The sequence below is a fragment of the Epinephelus moara genome, chromosome 5, assembly GCF_006386435.1.
Source record: "Epinephelus moara isolate mb chromosome 5, YSFRI_EMoa_1.0, whole genome shotgun sequence".
Taxonomy (NCBI): domain Eukaryota; kingdom Metazoa; phylum Chordata; class Actinopteri; order Perciformes; family Serranidae; genus Epinephelus; species Epinephelus moara.
Genome location: NC_065510.1, coordinates 26,607,301 through 26,635,185, shown reverse-complemented (window position 1 = coordinate 26,635,185; position 27,885 = coordinate 26,607,301). Strand labels below are relative to the sequence as shown.

The following is a 27,885-nucleotide window of genomic DNA, read 5'->3' as shown; positions in this document are numbered from 1 at the left end:
TCCAGTGGCCCCCTGTGGCTTTGAAAAAACTTTTCTTTTTTTTTTTTTCTCATTCATCACTGTTGTAGGCCTATAGTAATTTTTACATTCTCCAGTTTTAAAGTACTATAGCCTGTACACTGAATTTAAAAAAAAGTATAGCATTTTATCCACTAAAATGTGAGTCATACATCGGCCTGGCACCTTTTTCTCCAAATTTTGCCAACCCTCAGTAGGGGTGGCTAGCTAGATAGACTAGCTATGGCTTCCAAATCCGAAAAAGAAAAAGTCGCTGAGGAAAACAGAGAATTTAATCGCACAGGGACAGATTTGTTTACTTTCTCCGCCAATGTTGTAAAGTTAAAGTACCACCTAATCATAAATGGCCCCCTGAAGAGTAGCCACCTTGAGGTAAAACATATAAATGAATGCTCATTTAGACCTGCAGCAACCTCTGGAGCTGAAAAATGAAGACAGCATGTCAAAGTGCCAAAAACTGCAGTTCCTTGAGGCTGACTCCAAGGGCGAGTAAATCCCCCCGAAAAACTGCCATGTTAAAATGCCCAACTTTACAGCAGAAATAAACATGTTCACAACCTGGTACAAAATGCAATTTTGCTCTCTTTCGCTAATTTCCCCATTTTTGACAACTGTACTGAGGGTGAAGTTTTTTATAACTCACCTGTTTGCATTTTCTGAAGGCTTAAAGTTACGCAAAATTAAGGATGTGGCTGCTTTGAGCAACAGGCTGTCTGCAAGATGTCACCCCAGTCTATGAGTCAGATCTTCCGCTAGCTCTGCCACAGCTCAAACCGAGATGGCGATGGCCAAAATGACGAACTCCAGGCTTCAAAACCAGAGTTCACAACCCAATGGATGACAGTGGCTACAACCATTTTATTTAGTCTATGATTTAGACCTTTTAGTAATGTTGATAGGCTAATTAAGACTTAATAAGCTGTGTTGCCTTCATAATAAGGCTCAAATATGTTTCACGGCTAGACAGATTTTTTGTGGGGGGGCAAATCTCTTTTGACAGTAAAGGTTGCCACCCCTTAACAGGACTAATCACATGATAACCTTTTTTTTTTTTTTTTTTAAATACAAAATATTTCGTCTTTGAGTTACAGGAAAAGATGTACATTCATACTAAAAATACTGTAACACTGGAAGATATGAGCTGTTGATTTTGTCCCTTACCACTTACCTTAGAAGTGCTTTAGTAAGGGTTATTTTAATGGCCAATATGAGCTCAAAGAATAATTACAGCAAGCAGAAACTGCTTTAATGTCCACATGTGCACGTGAGTATTGTTTCAAGAAGAAATGTGAACCTAATCTGTTAATACTAAAGCGACATTTCAAAGGAAACTTGCTTTCCAATGTTGTTTTGTGACTTTAAGTCATGTTGGGTAAAAACCAAAGGTAAGGCACAGTGGCAATACTGATCAAAGTTAAAGTAAAAAAATACAGCAGTTATCATTTTATCATTCAAGGCACAAATACTGTGTGAAGTGCCTGCATTTGAGGTTGCTGCTTCACAGATCACCACATAGCACTGACATCATAAAACTAACAATAATATGCGCAACTCAAAAGTGAATAACAAGCAATTATTATTTTTTCATCTTCACTTTCATATTCCAACTTTGCACAAAAGTGGCAGAGCGGTTTCAACTCTGGTCTTTAACTGGTTCTTTGATGGTTTTTATGTTTCTCATACTTGTATACCGGTTTGTTTTACGTAGTTTAACCACCTGTTTTCATTTTTTGAGCCCCCAGCTCTCTGAATCTCACTCTTATAGGCCTTCTCAAATCCTATGAAACAATTGTTACCATTATTCTGAACTGAAATCCAGATGACCTGTTCGACCAAATTTCCAAAGAATGACATCAGGATTCAAAGGGAGGAAATGGGAGTTTTAAGATTCAGCGCCTCACTGGATCACTGCCAAGTAGTGAACAGGAAAAAAAAAGATTAAGCACTTTTAAAATCTGCTAGGAGTGTTTAAAGACACCCTACAGACACATAAAAACTCTCACTTAAAAGAAGTTTTGTCAGTCAAATAAGTAGTTAAAAATTCTTGAAATTACCAGGGTTCCCACAGTCATCAAATTCCCAGGAAATTTATAAAATTAGAAAACTTTCTCAGGTCCGGAAATGGTTTTGAATCAACAGATTGTTTTTTTTTTAAAAAAAAAAAGCTTTAGCTATTATTTTAAATATGTTCATAGAAATCCCCAAACATGTCTCACATTATACAAAATATGTTCCTTGAATATTAATTTAAAATCCAATGCTGCAGTGCGTGAAATGTCACTAGTATCTCCCCAATACACACAGACCAACACTGTGTCATCATCAAGGCCGTGGCCCCTATTGTTGGAAAGAAAACATGCTGTCACACGATCAGTGAAACAGGAAATGCTGAGAAATGGTTGTGTGGCAGGTCAACCAAGGCTTTCACACTGAGATTTGAGGCCATAAGATGAGTGGATATTCACTGTCAGTGTGGTAAATCGTTAAATTATGCCAATGACAGTTACTACTGATGGATAGCTAACATTAGCTTGAGTGGGAGGCTGCCACAGTACATCAGCATCAGACTTTCGTCTCCAACTAAATCTCAGTCTAGATCAAACAGACAACACTTAGCTTTACGATACCTGGTGATTCAGTCAAATATGATTGGGACATACGTGTGCAGATAAGTACTATCTGGCTGTGGTTTTTGTGTCACTGATCCACTTGAACGGAGGAAGACTAAAGGAACATGTTGGCCTTAATTTATGAAGGTATGATGGAAGTTCAGGTTCAGGCAAGGCCGCAAAACAATTATTAGACAAGTCCGTTAAAAAAACTGGTTGTTTTACAAGTAATACAGTAAATGCAACTCGTCAAATTTAGGATCTAAACACACTTCATGTTGCATTTACATCTATATACAGGATCTTCAGTTTTCTGTCCCCCCCAAAAGAGCCTTGAAGTTACCCGTATGTGGCGGTCTGGTCTATTCGCACATGCAGCTAGATGGCAGCATCTAACGAGGGAGTTAAGTCGGCAAACGCTAACAGTTTGCTGAGCGGCTGATAAGTGTGTTTAATTCTGTGTGGCTGTGTCGCTACATGTATATAGGCTTGTCCTACATATTTTATAACTATTTAAATAACGTCATGGAAATGGCGTAAAATTTTATGGAAAAAGTTTTGAACAAATGTGTGGGAACCCTGAATTACTTCTTCTCCCATCACACTAATTGGACATTTGTTTTTATGTGTTTTAACCTCAGATTAAAGGCGAGTGCAGAGAAACTTCTGCACAAACATCATTCTGCACCTTCCAAGAGAAGCAACAGTAGGCAAAACACATATTCGAGTGCATGGGGACTTTAAAAATATTTAATTGTGCCACATAAGGTTTACCATCTCTTTCTGTACCACTCTGTCCTGCACTAGTTTTCTCCACATTTAAGGGGTTTTATTGTATGATCCAATTTTAAAAAGAAAAGTATGTATTTACGTGTATTGTTTGAGTCATAAAGTATAAAGAAAAAAAACATTCCTGGTCTTCTTTGTTTCTTTACAGCATCATTTATGAGAAACATTTCATGCAAAAATCAAACAAATACATGTATTGCTTTAAAAACACTGAAATGAAAAACACAATTTCCACTGTAGTCCCTTACAGCAGCAGTTTATGTACAAAGGGGACTAACTCAGTTTTAATAATGTTCATGTTGGTCCTCTGGAATCTCAAGTATCAAACAACAAGTGGTGTTGACGGATAAAACAGTGTCTGATGTCAGAAATGCACATTGAAAGAAGTTAACAGATGCTAGTTTTGGGGTAAACAATTTCAGATTCCCTGTAAAAGGAAAATGAATCCAGCGCAGCCTTCTCCACAGTAAAGGACAGCCCACACATTCCAGATATAGTTCATTCTTTTATAAGTTAACATGTCACTTGACAAGCTTGAAAGTCTCTCGCATCTCCAAAATAACTTTTTCCTTTATGTCTGTGTAAGATCTCTGCCTTGGCTACCGCAACACACCGAGACGCAACTAAAAACATTTTTACTCTCATCTTTCTTTGCTCATGTGAAGAAAGTGTTGACTTCACCTTTCACTTAGTGAAACAGGCCCTGAGGCTCAGGTTAGAGGGTCGGGTTGTAGTGGGGTGATCTCCACGGGTTCCAGTTTATCTGAGAGTACACAAAGAATCTTGTCAAACTTCTCGTAGCGCTCCTCTCTGTCAGCCGTTGCCCCCGAATGACCCCAGAACAGCTGCAGGGCGAACTCTGTCCGGAAAGCCTCCAGCAGTTCGGGGACTGGCTCCCAGCCTGCTGTTGAAATAATATGATGGACATCAGATCAGATACCATGAGTGATGTATCTTCACATCAGTTTTTTAAGTGTAATATACTTATACTTCCTGCCAGAGCAACTGTGTCCACCTTTCAATTGTACAAACAGTTAAGTTCTCAAGTGGCGTGTATGAGTTGTTTGAGAATAAGAGAATTTATTGAATTCATCAAATTTCTTGTACTTTGAATTTTCTTTTCCATTCAAAATAAGTGGTCCAGACTTGTCGTACAAGTCATCTACAGAAAGTCTGCCTCTCTCAACCCGCTTGACTGGAGAATACAGATCAATTAAATAAAAATAACGATAAATAATATATGAATAACTACTTTTCACTTAAATAAACTTAAGCAAATTCAAGGTACTCTATGTAGGACACTCTATGTTGGTTATAGGGTCATTAACGAAAGTGAAAGCCAACCCCATATCCTTCCTCATTTCGTGTTTCGCCTCACTGTATTTGTTTTTTTCAGTGTTGTGTCTCTTAGATGCCTGCGGTTCACAGTCTGGCACCTTTTTCTATGCACTGTTTTTTAGGAGAATCTTGCATAGTATACCTTTCACATTCTGTTCACCATGTCATTGTCTTTGGGTTGACAGTTTGAGGTCTGGCATTTTCTGTCTTGTAGCTTTTATCAGCATATTTTGGCAGGGTAACTTCTACAAATCAGTTATTGTTAGGAAAATCATCCTTTTAGTATTTGGTAAAAACATTTTGTGATTGAAACGTGCCCACAAACGGAGCAGAGCAGTTCGCCTTATACAGCTTAGCACCATTGTTTGTGGTTTGTTTATGGTTTTTTAACAAGTGATTCATGACAAGTTTGCTCTAGGGCTACACAATATATTGATAATGTGATTTATCGTCCTAGATTTTAGGTATCCTAATATTGTAAGAGTTTTTTTATGGTTTTAAACACTGCATTACACTAAAGTGATATCATTTTCTGAACTTACCAGACTGTTCTAGACATTCTATGACTTGCTTTTACCCACTTAGTCGTTACATTCACATTACTGATCAAAATTTGATTCCCTCCATATCGCCCAGCCTACTTTGTGCAGTTAAGAGTTTGGTGAATCCATCACAGAGTATTCACAAGAACAAAACCTCACATATAGAGTAAAATATTTAGGATAAGAATACAATAATGTTCTTTCATGAGGCCCGTCATCTGTCATCTGTCATCTGACATTACTGTACATGCATGTGTGTACCTGTGAGCAGAGAGTGTGCGTGCCGCTGATAATCTTGTGCGTGCAACGCGGCACTGCGAGCTGACTGAAGGACGTCGTAGAGAAGCTCACAGCCTCGCTCACTGTCCTCCACCGGGTCATCGCCCTCCATTGCCATCAGCAGGGGAACCAGGTGTGGCACGGCTATGGGACCGTGGACCTCAGAGTCTACAGAAAATATGCGAACTCTTTAGACTCAATGCAACACATTCACGACTTAAAAGTGGGTCACAAACCTATTTATGCAGCATTTATTTTAACCTGTCTGGAGCAACAGGTGTTTTTCCTCCCCAGAGCTTTACTTAATTAAAGAAGAAGGGTGCTTAACTTCCAAAGTATTTTATATGCCTTGGAGTACTACTGCATACAGAATGTGAAAAGGGAAGTATAAAGCCATTTGTGGCTCTGGAGGGAGCTGCAGGAAGTCTGATAAATTGTCTCAAACGATGAGACAAGATCAGTTTCAGTTTGGCTTTTCTTTCAATAAGTTTGATTTTTACATTGCAGACAAACAAGCTGACTGTGGCTCCCATAAGTTGGTCTGTATTTTGATTCTTCTTCTCTAATTTCTTATAAAAAAGGAGGCCTAAGCACTTGCAATGTAGCACACTTCTAGATGTTTATTTGTGAGTATTGCACTTTAATATGCGATAACATCTGAGTTTGACAGGTCACATCAGACAAATCTACCACATGACTCACCGTCTCCCTCATTCAGCATGTTCATGAAGGGTTTGAGATTCTTCTCAAATAAAACTGCAGTCTCTGTGTGATTCCTCCTCAGCGCTCGCCACGTCATTTCCAGTCGCATTATCTGCACATGAACACACACAAACATGCCATGAGTGTAAGAAAACTTCCACTTTGCCTTAGTTTGCATATGGCAAGCATAGTGACACTACCTGTGGCATCTCCAGGGCCTTCATCACTGCTGAGAAGGAGTAGAGGTCATGGGCGTGTTCTTTCAGGGCCTGAGCCAATAAGATTACTTTATGTAAAACGGTTGCCCTCTGACTCACAGTCCCTGTGCAGCCCAGGATGTCCACTGCGACTCCCAGTGCTATTAGATGATGCCTAAAAAAATGAAAGATTAATGGATCAGAGGTGTGAGGAGGCAGAGGATTAAATAAGGTGAGGGTCTCCCACCAGTGGCATCTAGCCGCCCAGATAGATACAATAAAGGTGAATGAAATTTAAAAATGACTTGTAAAAATGCAGCAACATTTCTGTCCACATCCTTCCACTTACTCTGGATAAACACAAAACTATTGTTCACCAAAGAAATAGCCCTGAAAACTTAACAGCGTTTTCTGTGTATTATCCACAGTGAGGAGTCTGGAAAGAGATGTCGCTGTCACATTACTTTTGTAATGCATTCTACACCACAAACTAAATTCCATTCACATGCATTGTTTGTGGTGATGTCAGCAATATCTGCATGGCTGATACCACTGGAGATAAGTGAGGAAATATGTTGGGGTTTTTTTGTAATATGGATGAACCCACACTTATTAGTGTCACTGCATGTACCTTTCTAACAAATCCTGTCGTAACTGGTGTCCGTGCGGCAAAGTGACCAGCTCCAACCCTGATCCAACTCCCATAAGCCTCTTCTGCTCATCTGTCACCCCGACGATGCGTGCGACCTGCAGCACCACAAAAATGACAGCTCAATGGCCAGTCAGGTTTTATATTCAGTTCATGAATGAGTGATTATTCAAGCTGCTCTCAGTTTGTGGGAATTTGGTTTGTTGACTTCATTGAATGTCATCAACCAGAGTCAATATTCATTGAATTAATCTAATAAAAGGGACATTTTGAACTTAAGTGAAAGAAAGAAGTGAAAGATCCCACTATGATTCATGAAGAAAAGATTAAAAGCTGTTCATCAAATTTCTTATGACTTAAAAATACTCAAATTTAAGACAGTGCCAGAGGTCTCTTAAAGGGACAGTTCACCCCAAAATCCAAAATGCATATTTTTCCTCTTACCTGTGGTGCTATTCATCAGTCTAGATTGTTTGGGTGTAAGAGTCACAGTGTTGGAGAAATCAGCCGTTGAGATGTTGGCCTTCTCACGTATGTAACACTGGAACAAGACGGCGCTCGGCTTGTGCTCAAAGCGCTAAAGAAATACATTTTAAAAACTTAACGTCTCTTTCCAGAAATTGTGTACTGGTTACTCAAAATAATCCACAGACCTTGCAGTGAGCAGTTTCGTCTTTTTACCAAACTATACCCACCAACTGTATCACAGCACAGAAGAAGGTTAAAGCTCAGCTGAGGATGAAGTGACATTAATGTTTACATCTTGCTCTGTCACAAGCACGAGCCTCTCGTCCATAAGTAGATGCATACTTCTTTCTGCAGAGTTATAGGATTGGCGAGAGGAGCTCAATAGAAAGAAAGTAGTTCCTACATGAAACTGTTCACAACAAGGTCTGTGGATTATTTTGAGTAATTTTGGGTTGAACTGTTCCGTTAAGAAAGTCTTAGACAGCTGGAGTACAAAACAGACCAGCACACACCCTCTGAGACGTGCTCTGGACTGATCATACTAAAATATCATTGGTCATGATGATTAATAAGTTAACTGAAGCAATATGAATAATTCAGAATAGGGAAGTTTCCGCCTATTATTTGCATTTGATTTCAACACTTGATATGCTGTTATACGTTCTGTTTTTCACTGCATTTATCAAGTGTGCAAAAACTAAAAATGAAGCACATAATGATTCTGACATTAGCCCGTGGAGAGGTACCTGACAGTCAACACTGAGCATGTGCAGAGCGGTGATTTCGGAGTTTGAGCGGTTGAAGAGCTCTTTGAGTGTTAGCAGGATGCTGGGATCTAGAGGTCGGTTGTTCTCTGGCAAGAGCAGCGACTCAAACTGATCCAGCTGGAAACACGAGACTGACTCCACCTGTGATGGAGTAAGAAGGATATTACAACATTAGTGCACATCTGAGCCTCTGTGGCCTTACATACTGTAGGTGCACAGTGTTCAGCTTATTTCACAGAGTTGATCATTACTGTATTACTTTTTAAATTTGTCTTCGTGTAACATTTTTCAAACAGACAGGTCACAGGGTAAACAACATGAGGATAGTCAGGGTGCATCTGGACATGAGTTTTGGAACATACACAGCTTTCTTTTATTGTGAAGCTCAGACTGCAAGATTTGAATCCTGATCAGATCCTCTTAAATCCCCATCTTTAAAACTACAGTAAGTGATAATTTAGGATAATAACTACATTCCTGCACATGATCTCTGAGACTGTTTCCAGATCACAAAAGAGGCTTGCTGCATGTTTTTGAATATTTACCACAAATCATTTATACTTAACTTTCCGTTTGAGATTAAGATCTATTTGCAGACTCTTTAAACTTGTTTGAGTTGTGCAATAAATCAGAATAAACATTCAAATTTACAGTCACATTTGAGAAGCTGAAACCACTGATTTTTTTTGGTATTTTAAGAAAAGATGACTTCTTTTCTGAATATCTTTTTGTCAACTGACTCATTAACTTATTTTTTTAACTGTAACAATATGCAGCTTTGACAAAAATGAATGCAGACGTGACAGCTCTGTCACTGATTACACACCAACAAATTCAGGAGACTGCTTTTCATATTATAAGGAAATTAAGAACACTTGGAAAAACTAACACGGTACAGCATGTGTTTAAAAAATTAACTGCAACTATGTTAAGTCTACACGATTTGTGATATAGGAGCTAATACTTGCAAAACACTGCTGAAGTCACCTTTGTATTTACTAAAACAGAAGAAAATGTGAAATCTATAAACAAAAAACTCATAATTTATACACACATGTGGCTTTTCAAAATGCCAGTCTTCAACTTCCTGTGCCCCCTTCTTCTGCGGTAGCAAAGGCAGCTGTGATGATGCGTCACTCTTCTCCTGTGCCTCCAGAAAGCCAAAGGAAGTCTCTGTGAGGCGGGCGCGGCTCTGCCACTTCTCCTCTGCACGCAGTCTGTCCACATGACCTTTCCGTCGAGACTGTGGCACCTGGACACAACAGCAAGAGGACATGAACTCTCACCCTGTAAAGCCTTCCTCTGTTCCCCAATTAGAAAGAGAGATAATAGAAAAAACACGGAGTTCTTTACCTGGACGACCAGCTCATCGTAAAAAGATGAGGGGTCAACGTCCCAGTCCGTGGGTGGGGGAGGGACGGCGTTAGCGAAGACGGCAGAGACCCTAAGAGGTTTAGGAGGAGCTCTCGGGTGCAGCTGACCATCTGAACCTCGCAAAGTTACACCACCACCTGCAGGGACGAGGTAGGGAGTTATGCGTCTATGTCGGTCTCGACATTTGTAGGAGGTGCTGCTATGGTACTTGAACCCTTAAGATGCCAACTCATTCTTAGACACAAGTTGAGTCCCAGAAAGGTTCAGGATAAAGAGTCAGATTACACAGTTAGCAGAACGTGTGAGGAGTTTGGCCCTGACCTGTGCATGCTTCTTTATCGAACATAAAGGCCATAACAGGATCTCAGAAACACTTAAAAAAACATTTCTTATAGTTAGTTTCTCAGTTACATTTTTGCTTGTTTTATTAAAATGGTACACCTCTTTAAAGGAAATTCCTCTGAAAACTCACAGCTGCCCATAAACTCGACTCGCTTAACTAAAATAACTGTCTCAGGACTTTGTCTCTATTTGACCTGTAAATGAAGCCAGATTAAATGGTTTCCAGGAAAACTTCCAATATTCTGAAATGACAGACCCTTCAAATGAAGTGTTAAACCTGATTTATGGGAGGGCGACCGACACCTTTGATGAATGTTGATTGACAGAAGTAAAAGAGTGGTGCAATGTTTTAAATTTATGATTCCATGAAAGGTTTCTGTCGCCCATGGTAATAGATGCATCCATCAGCAGGTTTTTTTTAGTTACATCATCCTGACAGATAGGCTATCCTTCTGACAGCTGTTTGTTTTGTATATTTGTGCTATTTTGCATCCTTTTGCATTCTGTGGGATTTGGTGAAATCAGTGAGGTAACTGAAGAGGAAGAGATTTTACTACTGAGAGGACAATGGGAATGCGAGAAAAGGAGGTGGTTACTGCGTCTATTGAACCAAACAAGGGAGCTACACGGTGATTATGTTGTGGTTCAACATTTTTCAGACGCAGGGACTCATAGAACTCCGGTAGATGTGTTAGAGAGGCTCACAGTGACTGCCCGCCACATTACGCGACAAAATACGACGGTGTCCGAGACTTAAAAAAAAAAAGTCCACACGCGTGACATGAAAGCAAAATGCCAAGCAACACTTCTTTTAAGTTGAACGTACGTCATTTCTGTCGAGTACACTCATCAAAAGTGTTGAGTGCCCCACCATAAATCAGGCTTCAGTGTTTCATTTCCCAACATAAAGTTCAAAATGTTGTCAACAGAGTCCTTCTCCATGTTGCCAGGGGTAAAATTCTGGTGGACAAATACTATCAAGGTTTTCCTGCAGAATGAAACGCTAAAACCCATAAATTGTATATATTATGACAGAGCAAGGACTCCAGTCGGATATTTGTGCTGTTCAATATTCTAAATCCGACCATTAATAAACATATGAGTGTGTCACCTGGAAAGGTGGGGCGTGTGTGTCGTGGTCGGGGGCTCAGCAGGGGCTCGCTGCCCGTGCGAAACACTGGAGAGATGGGGGCGGGGCCAGTGTTCTGTGACTGAGTGTTCTGTGGGACACCTGGAGAAGTTGAGAGATAAAACAACACAGTGTCATGAGGAGGATTCTGAGTTTTCTATGTGTTCTCATGATGGTTTAGCTCTACACTTTTATACCTCCTCAAATCAATCCTGGAAAAACAATATAGGCTGACCCTGCAGGAGAAGACTACGCTGACCACAAATGTTGCTCATATTTTTGGTGTTTTACAAGAATATGAAAAACAGCATTGCAGCTCATTTATAATCAATGAGGCAACAGATCCTTTGTGGCTGTACTTAACTTGTTTAAACTTCGATACGCAGCACATTCTCTCATCTTTATTGCTTTATCTGTGTTTCCTGAACAGTGCATATTAGCAGAGGGAAAACTAGTTTAGCTGTTTGTACATATTGGCAAAGAAAGAAAAGGAAAACGCATCATTAAATATTCACTCGATGTCAACTGCCAGTAAATATTAGCATTTAAATACATTTATCAGTGAATTTCACGCTTCAGGGTTACGAGCTGCTCTGACAAAAATAGACCTGCCGCGTAAATATAGATAATTGGAAAGAGGAGCCCCACATGAGCCGTAAGCAAGACGCTCTGCTGCATGACAGCACAGTGACAAGAATGACAGCAGTTTGTCTCCAGCAGCCACGGAAGACGTGCATCCAGTGGACAGTAGACAGACATGTGTGTATAATGTACCTGTTCGCAGGTTGCTGTCAGATTGTGCAGACTGAAGTGAAGGCCTGCGTCCAACGTTCTCCAAGTTAGCAGGCTGACTTCCACTCCTGCCATGCATAAAATAAAATTAAGTTGAGTTTATTTATTTGCATTTTTATGCATGCAGTGTGTTTCAGCGCTACATTTTAACAGACTTCCTCCCACCTCAGCAGTGGATTGATGACCTGCAGTGTGTCATTGTGTGCAGAGCTGAAGCTGCGTCTTTTGTTGGCCTCATTGTGTCCTTCTCTCCCTGAACCTCTACTGCTGCTGCTGCTTGTAGACTCTGAGTGTTGCTCAGTGATGACACGCAGAGGAAGGGTCCGTGTGATTGGGTGAAAGATCACAGCGCCCGAGGCCTGAGAGATGGGCCGACGCCCGCCCACATAGAATCGGATCAGAGCAGGAACATTGTCAAAGCGATCCTCCTCAAACTGGAACAGCTCCCGAGAGTAGCCCTGTCACACAGATGGAGGAGCACACATAATAAATCAGGCAGAGACTTTAAAGGAGTAGTCCAACAAAAATCTTTCAGGCACTCAACCCCAAGAGACTAGAAAGGTGGCTATTATAGATGGCAGCTTGGCGAAGGTCAGCTTGGGTTCATAGCAGTTACAGTGGCGACCCAAAGTCGGAGGAACATTTTTAAAAAGCATCAAAAAGTCTATTATGCTCAGTATGTTCCAAACAATCATCTCCTCATCAATTTCTGCCTCAGTTTCAGAGCTGTAAGGGGGCAGTATTACATAGAGATAGTGTATGTACAATGTGTATTTTGAGACTGTGAGTATTTGGAACGTACTACACATAATGATCAACGGCAGAAAAGTGGATTATACACCAGGTGTGATTTGAGAAGTTCTGATGTTAAAATTTTTTTTTTAATTTGTCTTGACACTGGGTTCCTATTGGAGTCCATTATTGTAACTGCTGTGAATCAAAACTGTCTACAGCTGCCAAGCTACTGAGGTATTTGAGCAACCTACAATGGATGATTGTTTGATGTACAAAGATAGAATGTTCTGCACAGAAAATGTATTTACAATCTATTTCTTTAGGATTCATTTTCCAATTATGCAACTAATTGTTTAGTCTAGAAAATGTCAAGGGGGATGAAAATGTCAGTCACCAGTCCCTAGAGCCAAAGTGACCTCTTCAAATTGCTAAAAATCAACACTAAAAAAAACCCAAACGACTAAATTAACAGTAATATAAATAAAAAAAATCCTCACATTTAAGAAGCTGAGACCAGTGAATGTTTGGTACTGCTGCTCAGTTAATTAAATTAAAATTTACTGATTATCCACCACTTGCCATACATTACATAAACACACTTTTTTGGGACGAAGGATCACTCGTATGATCTTAAAGTGCATTGGCCCATCCTTCCAATAGCAGCTCAAAACGTAGTCCCCAGGAGCGGAGCTCGAGTCTCGCACCAGGAAGTCTCCGTCCCTCTCAAACAAGGACTCTGCAGCCTGGAGAAAAGGCAGTAGGTTAAGGTGGTCAGCATTATAACCTTCATGATTGAGGATTTATTGCAAGACTGTCGTATAAGACTGCATTGGTTTTAGCTATGTGTACCTCATGAACAGGCAACTGAGTTTTAGAAACTGGAGACACCAGCTGGTTAGCTTATCTTAGCATAAATACTAGATACAAGAGGAAACAGCAAGCCTGGCTCCATCCTTAGGGAACTAAATCTCTCTACCAGCTCCTCTTATGCTCACTAATTAATACATTATCTAATAAATGACAGGGGGTTGTATTCCCCTAACTATTTTTCAGCCGGAAGCAGTGACTTCCTTGTGTTTCTGCCGGTTGCCTAGCAACTCCAGGGTGATGGCAAGACTTTATTTTAATCTTAAGTGAGCTTTAGAGGTGCTGGCAGATGGATTTAGTTACGTATGGATCGAACCATGCTACTTGTTTCCCCGTTCACAGTCTTTATGCTAAGCTAAGATAACTGGTTGCTGGCTCCAGCTTAGTATTTAATCGTACAGACCTGAAAGTGGTATTGATCTTCTCATCTAACTCTGCACAAAAGCCAATAAGTGCATGTCCCAACTATTAGTCAATTAGTTCCTTTATGATATACATTGCAGGACTGACTTACTGTTTGTGAAAACACTCGCCCGCGAAAGTGAAAGTAAAAAACCTACCCCAGATTCACTCTCATTTGGCATTTGTCCTCTCTATATTTGCATTGTTCAGCTCTGTGTCTGCTGCTTACTGTCTGGCACCTGGTTGCTACAATTTTATAAACCCCCTACCTCTCCTGAGCACTGTGGGGGTAATCACCCATAAACGTCACGAGCAAAGAAAATGAGAGGTACAGGCACACACACTTCTACTGGGTCATAACTGATGATTGAGAGGGATTAATTCTGTATGAGTCTAGACAGTGTTTTTTAAGAAAATCCTGTATAGTATATTTTTGATATACTTTGTGTAAATACAGCGAGAATAGTATGGTCTATTGAGCACCTCTCTGCTCAGCGGTCCGTGGTACCATGCATGGCTCCTCGGGTCATCAGTGCTGAGCTTCAGCTCCTCCTCCAGCTCCTTCTTTAATGAGTCCATGTCTCTCCGACCACCAAACACCTACAAGACACACAGCAGGAGCCCAGCAGAGACTATAGTTATTCCGTGTGTTTTCTCTGCTCGTATTTTCAGTGTTCGAGGATACAAAGGAAATTCTGTAGAAAGAAAGAGGCAGCTATAGTGGGCTAGAGAGGGCTGTGTGCTTAACCTCTTACCTTCAGCTGACTGAGGTATGCGCTGACAATCCTCCTCTTGCTGAAAAACAAGAGAGGAGAGGTGATTTGGAGCTACTTAACTCAACCCCAGGGAGCCACAGATGACGGTGCCATGTTTTTTCTTTGAACACGAACAGTACAAGGATGGAAGGCCACTGCCAAGGTCTGGATCTGTCATTAACACCACACAAAAACTGAGAATAGCCTGCTTCTTTTCCCTCCTTCCTTCCTCCCAAAGCTTCCACCTTCCTGCCTCTGTAAACACACGGCTAACAGATGAACAGCTCAGGGAACTCACAGCAGGGCTCAACAAGATAACTCCCTGCCATCTCATGAACTGTTATCCTAGCAAGTCCACATCTATGCCTCCCTGTGTGTGTGTGTGTGTGTGTGTGTGTGTGTGTGTGTGTGTGTGTGTGTGTGTGTGTGTGGACGGAGGTTAGCAATGTGTAACAAATCATGTGTTCAGGATTGCTGGAGGGATGTGCTCAAACAGCGGTGTGTGATGTGTACTTGTTTACCCTGCTTTGACCCTGAATACAACTATTAACATCCACTGAAGCACAACACACACACACACACACACACACACACACACACACACACACAACAGATTTTTAGGGAGGAAATACTGGATCTTTTACTACATAAAATCTAAAAATATGGTCTAAAAAATATCCACCACATGTAAGTTTTTAACTGTGAAATGTGAAGTCACCCGAGGTTGTTAAAACCTCCAAACATCAAACTCAGACAGAATAACAGGAAGATGACCTTGGTGTCTTCAGTGGCTCTGTAGCTATGGCTGAGCTAAAACCCAAGGTTGTGTCTTCAAGTTCTGTGTTTTGTCTAGTTCTAAAGACATTTAGCCTTGAGAGAGCTGGAACAAGGCATTACTCGTGTAAAAAAAAAGAAAAAAAAAAGGTGTTATTAAATTAGTTGCCAATTAATTCTTTATTGATCGACTAATCTTAATTGAACAATCATTTTAGCTCTACTCTACAATACTATCCTGCGCTTATAGTGTGTTGTGTACAGTTTACTTACTGACCTAACTAGTCATGTAAAGTGTTAATGAGTATCTAGAAAAGTACTCTGTAAATAAAATTTATTATTATGATTAAAGTAATGCATTATATTGAGGTTTCTCCCATGTTCATCTACCAAACAATTCAACACCACCACAAACTACAGCATCCAAAATGATCACAAATGTTAAAACAGCACCTCTTTAAAACAGTTTCAACTACAGCTCAACATGATAACCTTCATAACATAGCATTTATTGAAGTTGTGTTGTGTCAAACCAAGTTAGGTATATTGAGGTACATGTACTTTTAGTGAGTATTTCTGTTTCCTGCTAGGCTACTTTAAACTCTACAGGCAAACATTGTACTTTTTTTCTCAACTACATTTATTTGTTCATTTACTGATTACTTTGTAGATTCAGATTAACAACATACAATATATATGCTAATATCATTAATGTATTAAAAACAAGATTAAAATAAGATAGAAAACATACGTTCGTGAGATTGGCTCTACCTTTACCAGCTTCAACATTAAAGCGATGAACACATTAATGCATCAATAATCATAATTCAATAATATAATAGGCTATGCATTATGCTGAAATGAGCCATTCTGCAAGATGGGTACTTTGACTTTTGGTACTTATTTTGATGCAAAAACTTTGAATGTATGACTTTCATATGTCACAAGTATTTTTACTCAGGTATTGCGACTTTTGTGCGACTTAAAGGAATACTACACCCAGAAAATTACTATCTGTAAAACAGTCATGCCATGTGACCTTGACCTTGTGAAGAGAACTTTTTTTTTTCTTACATGCCTCCACAGAAAACGGCTGACATATTGATTTATTGATTGATTGGGGACCACATTTAACAACAGCAGAACTATATCATAACATCTGTTTACAAACTCTCACACAATTCATACAGTATAATACAAGTCTCATTTATCTAGCTGTATGCTCAGTGCTTGTCATACACTTGCATTTTCACTAAAACTATTTCAGACTAAACTTATCTGAATATATGCTCCCTTCAAAGTCAAACTCCAATACTAAGGTTTTGTGGCAAAAACGCTTTTGTTTTGGAAGTACAGAGCAACAACTCCATAAACGAGACTTGGATTATACTGCAGGAGTTGTGTGAGAGATTTTGTAAGCAGATGTTGTGATATAGTTTTGCTGTTGCTAAACTGGTCCCCAATCAATCAGTAAATCAATATATTTGCCATTTTCTGTGGAGGAAAGCAAGCACAACAAAGTTTTCGTCCTGAATTCAAAGTGACACGGCATGACTAATTAATTGACAAATGGTCTTTTTTCTTTTGGTAAGTATCTTTTAACTATAAAATCTGAGTACTTCCTCCACCATTAGGTATCATTGGTGTGCCAAAGGCAACCACTGAAGCTGTATGTTCACAATTAAAAAACTAATGACAGCTACAACAGACACATAAATACACAAACATCCAGAAACATAACAGCTTTAGGGGGTTTTTGAGGTAAGAGGGTGCAACATCCTGTTTGAGGGGCGTTGGCCCAGTACACAACAGAAACACCTGTGCAATGTGCTGCAGAGCCACTATTGAGAAATGCAACCTGACACCTCATGTTTCAAACTACTTTAATAAGCTTCATCATCTCACTGTTATTCATCTGTATAATCTGATACCTCAAATCTAATAGCTAACGTTACTGTACTATGATTTGCTGGTCTAACTTGGAACATAAAGGCTTCAGAGTCAATATTGTGCAACAGGTAGTTAAACAGCCACAGGTAAGTAACGAGCAAGAAATACCCAAAGCACCAATGTCGACGTTTTTGTTCTAAAAAGACTAAAAGTGGGATTTTAAACGCTTCATGTCAGATACAGTAATAAATGTTTGTAAAGCGCTGCACACCAAGTTAAGTCAACTCTCGAACAAACGTTGTCTAAAACCTAACTGACGTTCGTAAGTCTCGCGGTATTTAAAGTTAACCGTTGTTTTAAACTGTTGTGTTCCGGGCGGTCAGCGGTCCTACCTGTCAGTCCTCGTCACAGCTCGCTCGTCCCGGACATGTTTTACGGTTTGTGGTCCAAACTAACACCGCCAAACAACAGCTGAGGAATTGTAGTGTTCAAGCCGTCTCCGCGCCGGTCCCTCCCAGCCCCCCTTTCTCCTCTCCGACCTCCTCCCTGCGCAGTTTCGGACGAGTTCCCACAAGTTCTCCCGAGCCCTCCTCCTCCCCCCCGCCCTGGGCCCCGGTGCTGAAACACCGCTATCTGCCTGGCATTCCTCGGATACCGACACAGGCCGAGCTGACACATCACCTGGCTACAGTCAGCATTATATGGTAGGTAGCTGTACAGGGAGGCACAAGACCACAAACCCCACATGTGGTATTGATTCAGTCGCTTGTGACATGTCGATATGACTAACTTTTTATTACACATACTGAGAGTTATTGCCCAACACACACTGTTCCCAGGCTAGGACTGGTTAGTCCACGAAAGCCACACCAGCTCTCACCAAATAATCTTTGAATAATCAATAATTATCTGTTAATTAAATGTGTTCATCCATTAACGTTCGTTAAAAAGGCTGCTTGTACCTGTGACAGTGGGTCAGCGCATTGATATTTACATGTAGTGCGGTCAGGTGAGTTATTCTCCCCAGGCTCATCAGCCAATCAGAGTAGAGAGACAGAACTATTTAACTCATTGAGATCCACATGTTTGGTTTACAACCTCAGGGCCTTTTAGCATTCAGCACTTTCTGACTGGTGAATGGAGATGTGCCTGAACTTGACAGCCAGCCTCCATTTATACACTTACAGCACTTGTTATTAGTATAAGTCAATTATGTATGAAAGGAAACAACCGTTAAAGCCAGATTAAAGGGTAGGTTTGCCTAAATTACAATAACCTACAGTATTGTTCCACTTACCTCTTAATCATGAAGATAATTACGGATTTTAAGTGCAACAAAAAAGGACATGAAAAATTAAATGGCAGAGGGCTTAGTCGGGATGTCCTAATCATGTTTTGTACCCCTGATCCCCCCATTGCCTAAAGTACAGCTGTGCAGTACAAACTCTGGCTCCAGTAAAATTTTAAATATGTTTGGCAGCTGAATTGCTCTGCATTATAACTTGGCCTTTGGTATGTTTTTATATAGGTCCCTGTCCACCCTATTCCTAGCCCCCATGATACCTTACTTTAACTGAACCCGGCGATTTCCAATGGTAACAGTATGTTTACAGTACTCTGTTCTTCTTTCCAAGAGCAATTGGGAAATAAAATGTTGAACACACCACCTGTTATAGCTCAAACGGGATGATGTGATCATACCTCTGCCATCTCTGACAGCCATCTCAAAGCAACCGAGTATGCTAGCAATTAGCTTGCCTTGTTCCGTAAAAATATTGTTAACTTTAACATGGCCTGAGCTAGCTAAAGGTAAACATCTGCTCCTTCTAAAGATGATTTATGATGACTTACTAAGAGATACTAACACATTCAGCAAACACTTAACATAATTCAGTATTAATAATTGTAGCTCCATGTAAAGTGAATAAATGTGATATTTCCCAGCCAATCCTCCACTCATCTGTGTTAATGATGCAGTTTACATGCTTTTTTTTTATAACTTCTGATATATTAAAAACCGTTCTGAGTGAAACATTTAGCTGAATTTAGCAGCAGACTCCAGTAATAGTAATATAAAGTAGTAGCCTAATAAAAGAAATAACTTTTGGCATTCATTTTTTTATATGATATAAAGGAAGTACAGTAAATCAGTAACACATTCTCAGCCCTAATGACTAAATACATATTTCAAGGTAAGTTGCGGAGTTAATTTTATACAAGTAATCTTCTAATGTAGGTTCAGAATGAAGTCAGATGGGGAAAGACAGGGATATTATGTACTGACGTTGAGTGACGGACCTGTCAGTCTAGGTGTCATTCTCCTCTGCAAATTCTGATTTAAAACTTTTTCGCTATGTCTCGTGAAACTCTTGTGGTTTTATTTCTCATATCAATGGTACCTTTGGCAACAGGAACGATCCCTTTTTGTTCTGGTTACATGTTCAACACACAGTTGCTGAAGACAAAAAATTAGCTTAGACATTTTAGAAAATGCTAAGTTAACATTAGTTAAATGTTTGTTGAAAAATAAATCAGTATTTGCTAAACTAAAATGAACCAGCGTTGGCAGTTAACCACTAAGAGTAGCCACTGGGACTAACCACAAACAGTCTATGGGACCAACTACTGCTACTTCCGCTATCTCACTGGAAGTTGCGCCCATAATCATTTCTACAGTAGTGCCCTCAGGGATAAGGTTGATAGTATTTCATACACCTGAAAAATTATTTAATGAAATGTTTGACAGAACATCGTGTAAGTAAATTGTTAAGCAAAATACCAAATATTACCTTGTTCTAGCATCTTCTGAGGATTCACATTAAACTAATATCCAGTATTGGGGAGTAGTTAACTACATGTAGTTTAATTACCAGTTTAACTATAATTTGCTGTAGGTCTAGTTGGGTGGCAGTGTGACTACATTCAAATCTCAGTATCTTTGGGTCATGTAGTTATCTGGTTAATTTCGAACTACATATTCATAGTAGTCCAAGTGTCATTACGTTTTTTGCCATTCAATATGGCACAATGCCACAGCTCATTGACCACAGTTGTCATTTAGTGACAATCACCTGCTATTTGACTAATATCAGAGACCGCTGGTAAACCAAGATGACCCACATTTTGATTCATTTCCTGTATCTGTCATGTGGGTTTTGCCACTGCCTTGCCGCTTTAGGAGACAAGTAGCAGCCCTGAGTCCATTCATTCCAATGGGGAAAGTGAGTGTGAGTACAGATTTTGATCGTTTCCTTCACCCCATTGTCACTGAAGTAAATATGGGACCCATTTTTCACAAGCCCCACCTTTCCTTAACATTCTAACATGGAAATGGCATTTATTTCAAATAGACAAATCAGGAGAAAATTTACTTTGTGTGAGACATGTCTGTGTTTTAACAACATACTTAAGATGAAGCAACAACTGACGTGATCTTACACTCCGTTGATGTCAGACATTAAGCTAGCAGATAAAAATGAGCGGCAAAATAAGGACCAAACAATTAATTTGTACTGCATATGGTGTTGTGTTAGTTTGACTCAGATTTCATCCATCCATACGACATTTACATCACTTTCAAACAAAGTGGGGTCATGCCAGGGAGAGATGACCACACCTGGTAAGGAGACTGGAATTGTATACCATTTCGTACCATTGGCACAGCTTGTAATGCATTATCCTCTGTTATAGAGTGTCTTTGCTATCACATCTGGTCTGCAACCAAGATGTTTGTAATGGAATTTAATTTCCCCAGAAATTTAGCATATTCATGATTCCACCCCAACAGCTGCTCCTTATTCTCTTCTTAAAACACAACCTCGGACTGCCTAGATGGGGATTTGCCTACCCTAGTCCCTTAATCAAACACACCTTCAGTTTACTCAGTGTCAGTACAGTTGTAGCTCCATGTAACAATATGATATTTCAGATTGTGATAACCTCCTGTGAAGTAGTTTGGATGTAGTTTAACTACTTTTGGAAACTAGTTTAACATTGACAAGCTAAACATTTTGAGAGCAGTTAAGATAACAACCTTTCACTGTGAAGTAGCTCGTAGTTCTACTGTAGTTTCCCCAACACTGCCAATATCTTTAGGTTTTGCCATGTTAGTAAGACAAAAGAAGATAAGAAGTGGAGCATTGTTTCTGGAAAGACAAGTTTCTGCTGAGGCAATGAAATGTAAAGTTTTAGTGCTTTAAGGATCATAAACTGATTTCATTCACTCCCATTTCATTGTGGAGGCAGCAGAAATCTGAGGTTTGGATATCTCCAAACTCGATAACACACAGAACCGAAACTATCTGCATGCTTTTATGGTGCTGCTGAAAGTACTTTAGTGGTAATGCTGAAAGTGAACCTGCATCAAACAGTCTTCTTTTTAAGGGCTCGGACCTCAAGCTTAACAGCTTTCAAAGACACACTCGTCTTTGTCACTGAGTCCTTGACTTCTCACTGGAGGGGAAGTGAGACCAAAATATCAAAGTCCCAAGGTGTGTTGTTTACTATGTTAGTCATCAAAAAGCAGCTGGTCTTCTGGTTGCTGAAAGTAATTAAAGTAAAGACAATGATTTTATTTTATTTCCCTGAAGGATTTTCATTCATGTTGTCTTTTCAGCCTGTCGCCCGATTATTGAAGACACAGATTTCACCTTACAAACTTTGACATACATTTTATGGTGCACTGGTTAATTATTAGCCAACCTGGAGAAAGTAGATTACACACACACACAAACACGCACGCAGTCGTGTTCTTTCACACACACAGACACATTCACACACACACACACACCACACACTGGAGGTCATCTTACCTGCGTTTGGTGTCCTGACAGTGCTCCACCTCACTGATAGTGTTGTCCTCATTCAGGGGGCGTAGCTGGGAGCAGGAGGCGGAGAGGCGGTGCTTTTTATCAGAACGCTGGAGGCGTGGCAGGACACTATGACGGAACAGATCCTTCCTCGGCTTCACCTGCAGGAAATGGTATAGTGTGCATCCTGGAAATGCTAATTGCTTTATCTTGTAAAAAAAGGGGCTGGAGGTGTTACAGGTGATGACTGCTGTTTTGTGATGCTATGTAGCGTTAACATAGTGGTCTCACCAGATCCATAGACGATCCTAGGGAGTACTTTCGGCTCACCCTGCGCATCACTTTAACACCTAGGTGGACAAAAGAACATTTTAAAGGAATAGCTTGTCATTTCGTAAATATGCGTACCTGCTGTCATGAAAAGTAAAAGAAGAGAAGATCCTTACCACTCTCACGTTTGTCCGGTAAATATGAAACTGAAACAAACACGATATAACATCTTTATTAGCAAACTTTAGAAGTGGTGGTAGTTTTTGTTACCTTTGCTTGCTTTTCCACCTGTTTCCAGTCACACAGCTATAAGCATATTTTCTATGTTGAACTATTCCTTTCATTGGTGTGCATGGATAAGCATATACAACATACTTTAAGTTGTGACATCATCATGTATACTCTCTAGATGTTCATATTTAACTTCTTCAACTTCTTCAAATTACACCGAGCAGGAACAAGCCATTAAACACCCCAATACATTTTGATATATAGTGTTTTGACTTGATAAACAGTTGTGTATATAGCATGAATGATTTCAACAGATACTGCTCTCTGCAAGTTGAGAAGGATAATTAAAAGATAAGTTTAATTTTAGGCTTGTTTCATAACACAGACTTGAACATATCAACATTTAAGTAATCAAATATCCAAGATGAGTATGTAATCCATATCTGCTGCAAATAAAAGGTAAAAATTAAGTGCAAATAATACTCACAGTCTGCACTTAAACCTTAAGCGTAATGAGTCTAAGTTATCTGTGTGTTTGATGCCATGTGTTAGCATGTTCACATGTCATACTGTGTCACTGTGAGCAATTCACTAGCACTGGATGACACGACTGAAATCTATATCAAAATATTAATAAATACAATTTTCCATTATTAATATGGCTGTACATAGAACCAAAATGCTTTTTTAGTTTCTGAGTGAAATGTGTGTGTGACACTTAGCATGTTCATGTTTCAAGTAGGCCTACCGAAAGCTTATATTGAATGTCTGGACAGATTCATAAACCTCCTTACTCATTCTTTGTTTGTGTTTCAAATAAAAATAGCCAATTTTAGACTATTTAATTTAAGAAAAGTTTTACATCAGCAACCCTCTGAGGCTACGGAGGAGCTAAATGCTAACATCAGCTAACCCTAACCCTAACCCTAACAATGACAGTGTAAACACGCGGATGTCAAGCAGGTCTAATATTTACCATGTTCACCTTAGTTTGCTAATTAGCAGTAAAAACAAAGCACAGACTGATGGGACTGACATTAGTTTTGTAGTTTTGCAGTTATGTAGTCATAAGGGAAATAATTGGACAAAGTTTTGACTTCATGGTGAAACTAAAATTATTGTATCATTCTGAAACAAAGCAGTGGACCGACCAGTTGTCATTCATAGATAGCTGCTGCTGTTGTTGAAAAAAATGCTTATATTTCTAAAAGTAAGGAATCAAAATAAGTATTGTTTTGGTATCTGTACCGAAATTCAGATATTGTGGTGGTGCTGGACTAAAAAATGTTACGATAGGATCACAGATAGATCCCAGGCCGAGATATAAATATATATCACAACATCGAAATATATGAGGTTAGTCGCAACTTTGTAGGGCTTGGATACAAAACAATACGTTTCCACTTAATAAACATTTAATCATAACATTTCTTGAAACAGTCTGAATATAGATATTGTTGTCCAGCTCTTGTGTGCATGTGTGCTCGCATGTAGCCAGTGTCACCAGAGTGTGGATCCAGTGTCTGTCGGTGTCTTGAAAGCTGATTGAGGATGGTTTCTCTGTGTGTTGCATCCTCTATTCCTGCATCCTTCAGCTCTCCATCCGTTACACTCAACAAACCCTGGACAGAAAAACACAGGGAGGGGTAGAAAAGGAACAAAGAGTAATTGAGGGTTATGATAATTGACACAGAGAACAAAAGAAAGAAAGAGATATCAACAAGCACATGCAGATGCATTTCATATATTAACATACCTCCAGACCATAATATTCACTCTCTAGTGTCTTAGTGTACTGGGGCAGGCCAATTTGTCTCAGCCACCAGGCGATGGAGCGATTATTCATGTCTGAACAGCAAAGCAGAGGAGATACTGATTACATACCAACACACATGCACACACACATGCTTGTACATGTTTTTTCTTAACGAGTTCCTGAGAAAACTGCTAATGAAAGAGTAAAGTGACATCAGCTTACTTTTAGAAATCAACCACCCAGAGTCACAAGCAGAGAGCTCTTGTGTTGTTTGCCTTGCAGCAGCTACAGTATGTAACACCTACCTGTTTGCAGGGTCCGCCGAGGCACTCTGGGATTTTGCTTCTCTCCTTCTCCTTGTAATATTTCTATCTCATAATGCCTCTTTCCCTCTTTCTTTTGTCACTTTCCCCCTGTTTTCCTTCCTTCTTGGTAGCTGCTTTCATCAGAGTTGTAACCTCTGTCATTAAATCTGTCTCTTACTTTCTATTTGTGGTAACAGTGGAAGCCCGCTCCCCCTCAAACCTGCAGGGTCTCTCAAAAAGCCAATCAGATTGTACTGTGGGAACACAGTACCCCACAGAAAACAGCAAATCACAGCGTAGGAATTAGCATGAGCTCTCAGGAGGTGGAGAGCGCAGGCTGGGGCATGTCCTGAGAGAAAGATAGAGTTCTGAAAAACAAGAAGGGGGGATATAAAAATGTGAGACTGTTAGGCAGCTGTCAACATGTCAAGTCAGAGACAGACATGCACGTTGGTGTGTCTTGCAGCTTGTCTGTCTAGGCAGTACGTTAGGAAATACAGTATCTGCAGAAAAGATGGTCATGTGTGTAAGGGTGACACCTAGTGCTGAAGTAAGAGGTGACACAGGCCTTTTTTTCTCAGGTGATTTAAAGGGGCACTCCACCAATTTTACACATAAAGGTCAATTTACTCATAATGACGATGACAGCTCAGTCTGAGTTAAGTTGTGTTATGTCTCATGAAAACAAGGGTTATTGAATTTGAAAGATGTGGGTGTTAAGTAGGAAGGAAGTGTGTAGCAGGAGATGCTGTGGAGCATTATGGGTAATGTAGAATCAAGCTTTTTTTTTTTTTTGAGCTCAATGCGTCCACTGCTTCAGAGTTTACTATTCTGTTTGTTTAAAATCTATCTCTCACAAGTAACACAATTGTCATGATGTGCAACACTATCCAGGGTGTCTGCAGGTCCTTAAAAAGTCTTGAAAGGTCTTTAATACAATTTTATAAAATTGAAATTAAAATTTAAAAAAAACAACACAAATTTAAAGGAGCTATATGTAAGAAATCTAAAGCAAATAGTCGTAAAATCCTCCTAATATGTCACAGAGGCTAAGGAATAATGTTCATATAACATACTGATCTCACCGACAACAATAGTACAGCCAGAATATTTGCATCTAAAAAAAAAATTTGCAGTCTGCAAATCATGTTTATGTTTTGAATTTGTGTTTTGGCCTGTTGCTTCACCCACCGCTGTCTACCAGTCACACAGTCAGTAGAGTCTCAGCATCAGTTACAGTTACGACTGAGCTACAGCAGCACGGCAAGCAGCATTAGCAGTGTCCCCAGTACATTTGGCCACATTCTTACATACAGAACCTTTAAATATAACACAATCCAGGGTGTCTGCAGGTCCTTTAAAAGTCTTAAAAGATCTTAAATACAATTCTATAAATTTAAATTTAAATACAAAAAAATGAAATTAAAAGTAAAAATTTGTATTAAGATTTTAAAAAAATTAAAAGTCATTTAATAGTCTTAAATTTGAATTTTTGAGGTCTTCATTGCCCCAAACATTTTATCTAATTTATTTATTTTTTATCAAAATGAGTCATGATCTTCTGCATAAAGTCCACATTTTTGATGTTACAAAACTTTAAACCTACTGTCTTTTTGCTGTGTACTTGCACTTATCTGTGGGCAAAATGTAGATTAACTTAACTCACTCTAATAACCACAGTTGTATATTAAACCTACCTCGTCATGGGACAACTAATGCTACTTTTTATACTTACTTGCAAAGCTCTATTAAGAAAAAGATGATTTGTCCAGAAATTTGTCTAAAATTTGGCTAAAAAAGTATTGTCAAGAGTTCTTAAAGCATTAAACGTAAGTGTTGAAGTGTCGATACACCCTGTAAATCACTGGAGTGCCTCTTTAAGAAACAATCCTCAATCTGGAAACCTGCTTTCAAAGCTCCAGAAGATGAACTTTAGCTGTGAAGGTGATGGGTGAAAGCGAAAACACAACTTCCCCCTTGACCAAAGTTTAATGTATTATTAATGATTTCACCTGCCATTCCTTATTCTTGTGATAATGATGTCAATATGATGTTTTAAGGAAGATGCAGGGAACTGAAAAAGTTTGTGTCATATGACTCATACACAGAAATAAATAAAACATTTTTCCTACTCCTCAATCATGCCTATAAATGCTGCCCTTTTAACTATTATGCATCAGTGGAGGAGTATCAGCACACCCTTTCCTCTGCTAGTGACTGCAGTAACGTTAAAATAATGCGCCCTCAATATGCTCTACCTCTAACACAGCAACATATATTTTCAGTCCATGCAGAATATCTGTACAATTTCTGCAATGTAACTAGCAGCATTCAAAGTAATGTAGAGGACTAAAATGTACAACCTTTGCCTCTTAAGTACAAAGTAACGTATAATGGAAGTAATCAAAAAAGGTAAAAGTACTTCAGAAATAGTAAATGTACCTAGTTGTATATCACAACTGCTGTCTCCCTGTCAGACATGAGAACTTGACTGAATTACTGATATCACTACCTTTTGTTGATTCACTAACACTAAATACGTGACTCACGGAGCTCCAGTTTGAGGTGTTACATGTTAGGGAGTTTTGATTGTAGATTCTTAGCTGCGGATCCAATTATGTGCCCACCTCCTTGCAAAATCACCACTGGGTGCTGTCAGTGTCCGAGCAGCTGCTACATTATTCATTGAGCAGCTCCAGGAATTTTCTTTAAATGATATCGTGACAGCGGTCGGTCTCTTTGCTGCTCAGCGTCAAGACAGACTTCACACATTAGATATGAGCTGAGGATTTTATTTTAGGATTTCCCCTTAAGTACTGTAAAAAGCCTTCTTTTGTTATTCATTCTTACAGCATTTTAGAGACAGTAAAGTGGATCTTTGTAAAGAAAGTTTCACCTTGATGCCTCTAAATTGTGCACAACACCGCCACAAACCTAAATAACTTGCACATGCATCAACTGCCTCTCTCTAATTAGGCTATTCGACCACATTAAGAGTTTGTACGGGGTTCTGTCTAAAATTTGTTGTGGTTACAACACTTTTTTTTTTGATACACTTGTGTTCTGTACCACATACACACACACACACACACACATG

General features: G+C 39.5%; 1 protein-coding gene across 3 annotated transcripts; it reads right to left on the bottom strand.

Moving 5' to 3' along the window:
• Positions 1-24,927, bottom strand: sh2d3a (SH2 domain containing 3A). 3 transcript variants are annotated; one of them, XM_050045389.1, is made up of 20 exons: positions 24,789-24,927; positions 24,484-24,575; positions 24,232-24,349; positions 22,673-22,702; positions 22,518-22,576; positions 22,230-22,387; positions 14,755-14,794; positions 14,483-14,599; positions 13,330-13,473; positions 12,161-12,453; positions 11,978-12,063; positions 11,186-11,305; positions 9,712-9,869; positions 9,413-9,610; positions 8,338-8,499; positions 7,106-7,221; positions 6,478-6,649; positions 6,278-6,389; positions 5,558-5,743; positions 1-4,320 (listed from the first exon to the last, which is right to left on the bottom strand). In XM_050045389.1, the coding sequence occupies exons 2-20, from the start codon at positions 24,571-24,573 to the stop codon at positions 4,127-4,129; spliced, it is 2,553 nt and encodes an 850-aa protein (XP_049901346.1). In that variant the 5' UTR covers positions 24,574-24,575; positions 24,789-24,927; the 3' UTR covers positions 1-4,126. The 3 variants fall into 3 exon arrangements, with proteins under 3 accessions (XP_049901346.1, XP_049901343.1, XP_049901345.1); XM_050045386.1 differs by lacking the exons at positions 24,484-24,575; positions 24,789-24,927 and having other exon boundaries at positions 24,232-24,481; XM_050045388.1 differs by lacking the exons at positions 24,484-24,575; positions 24,789-24,927 and having other exon boundaries at positions 1-4,317; positions 24,232-24,481.
• Positions 24,928-27,885: the final 2,958 nt, after the last annotated feature.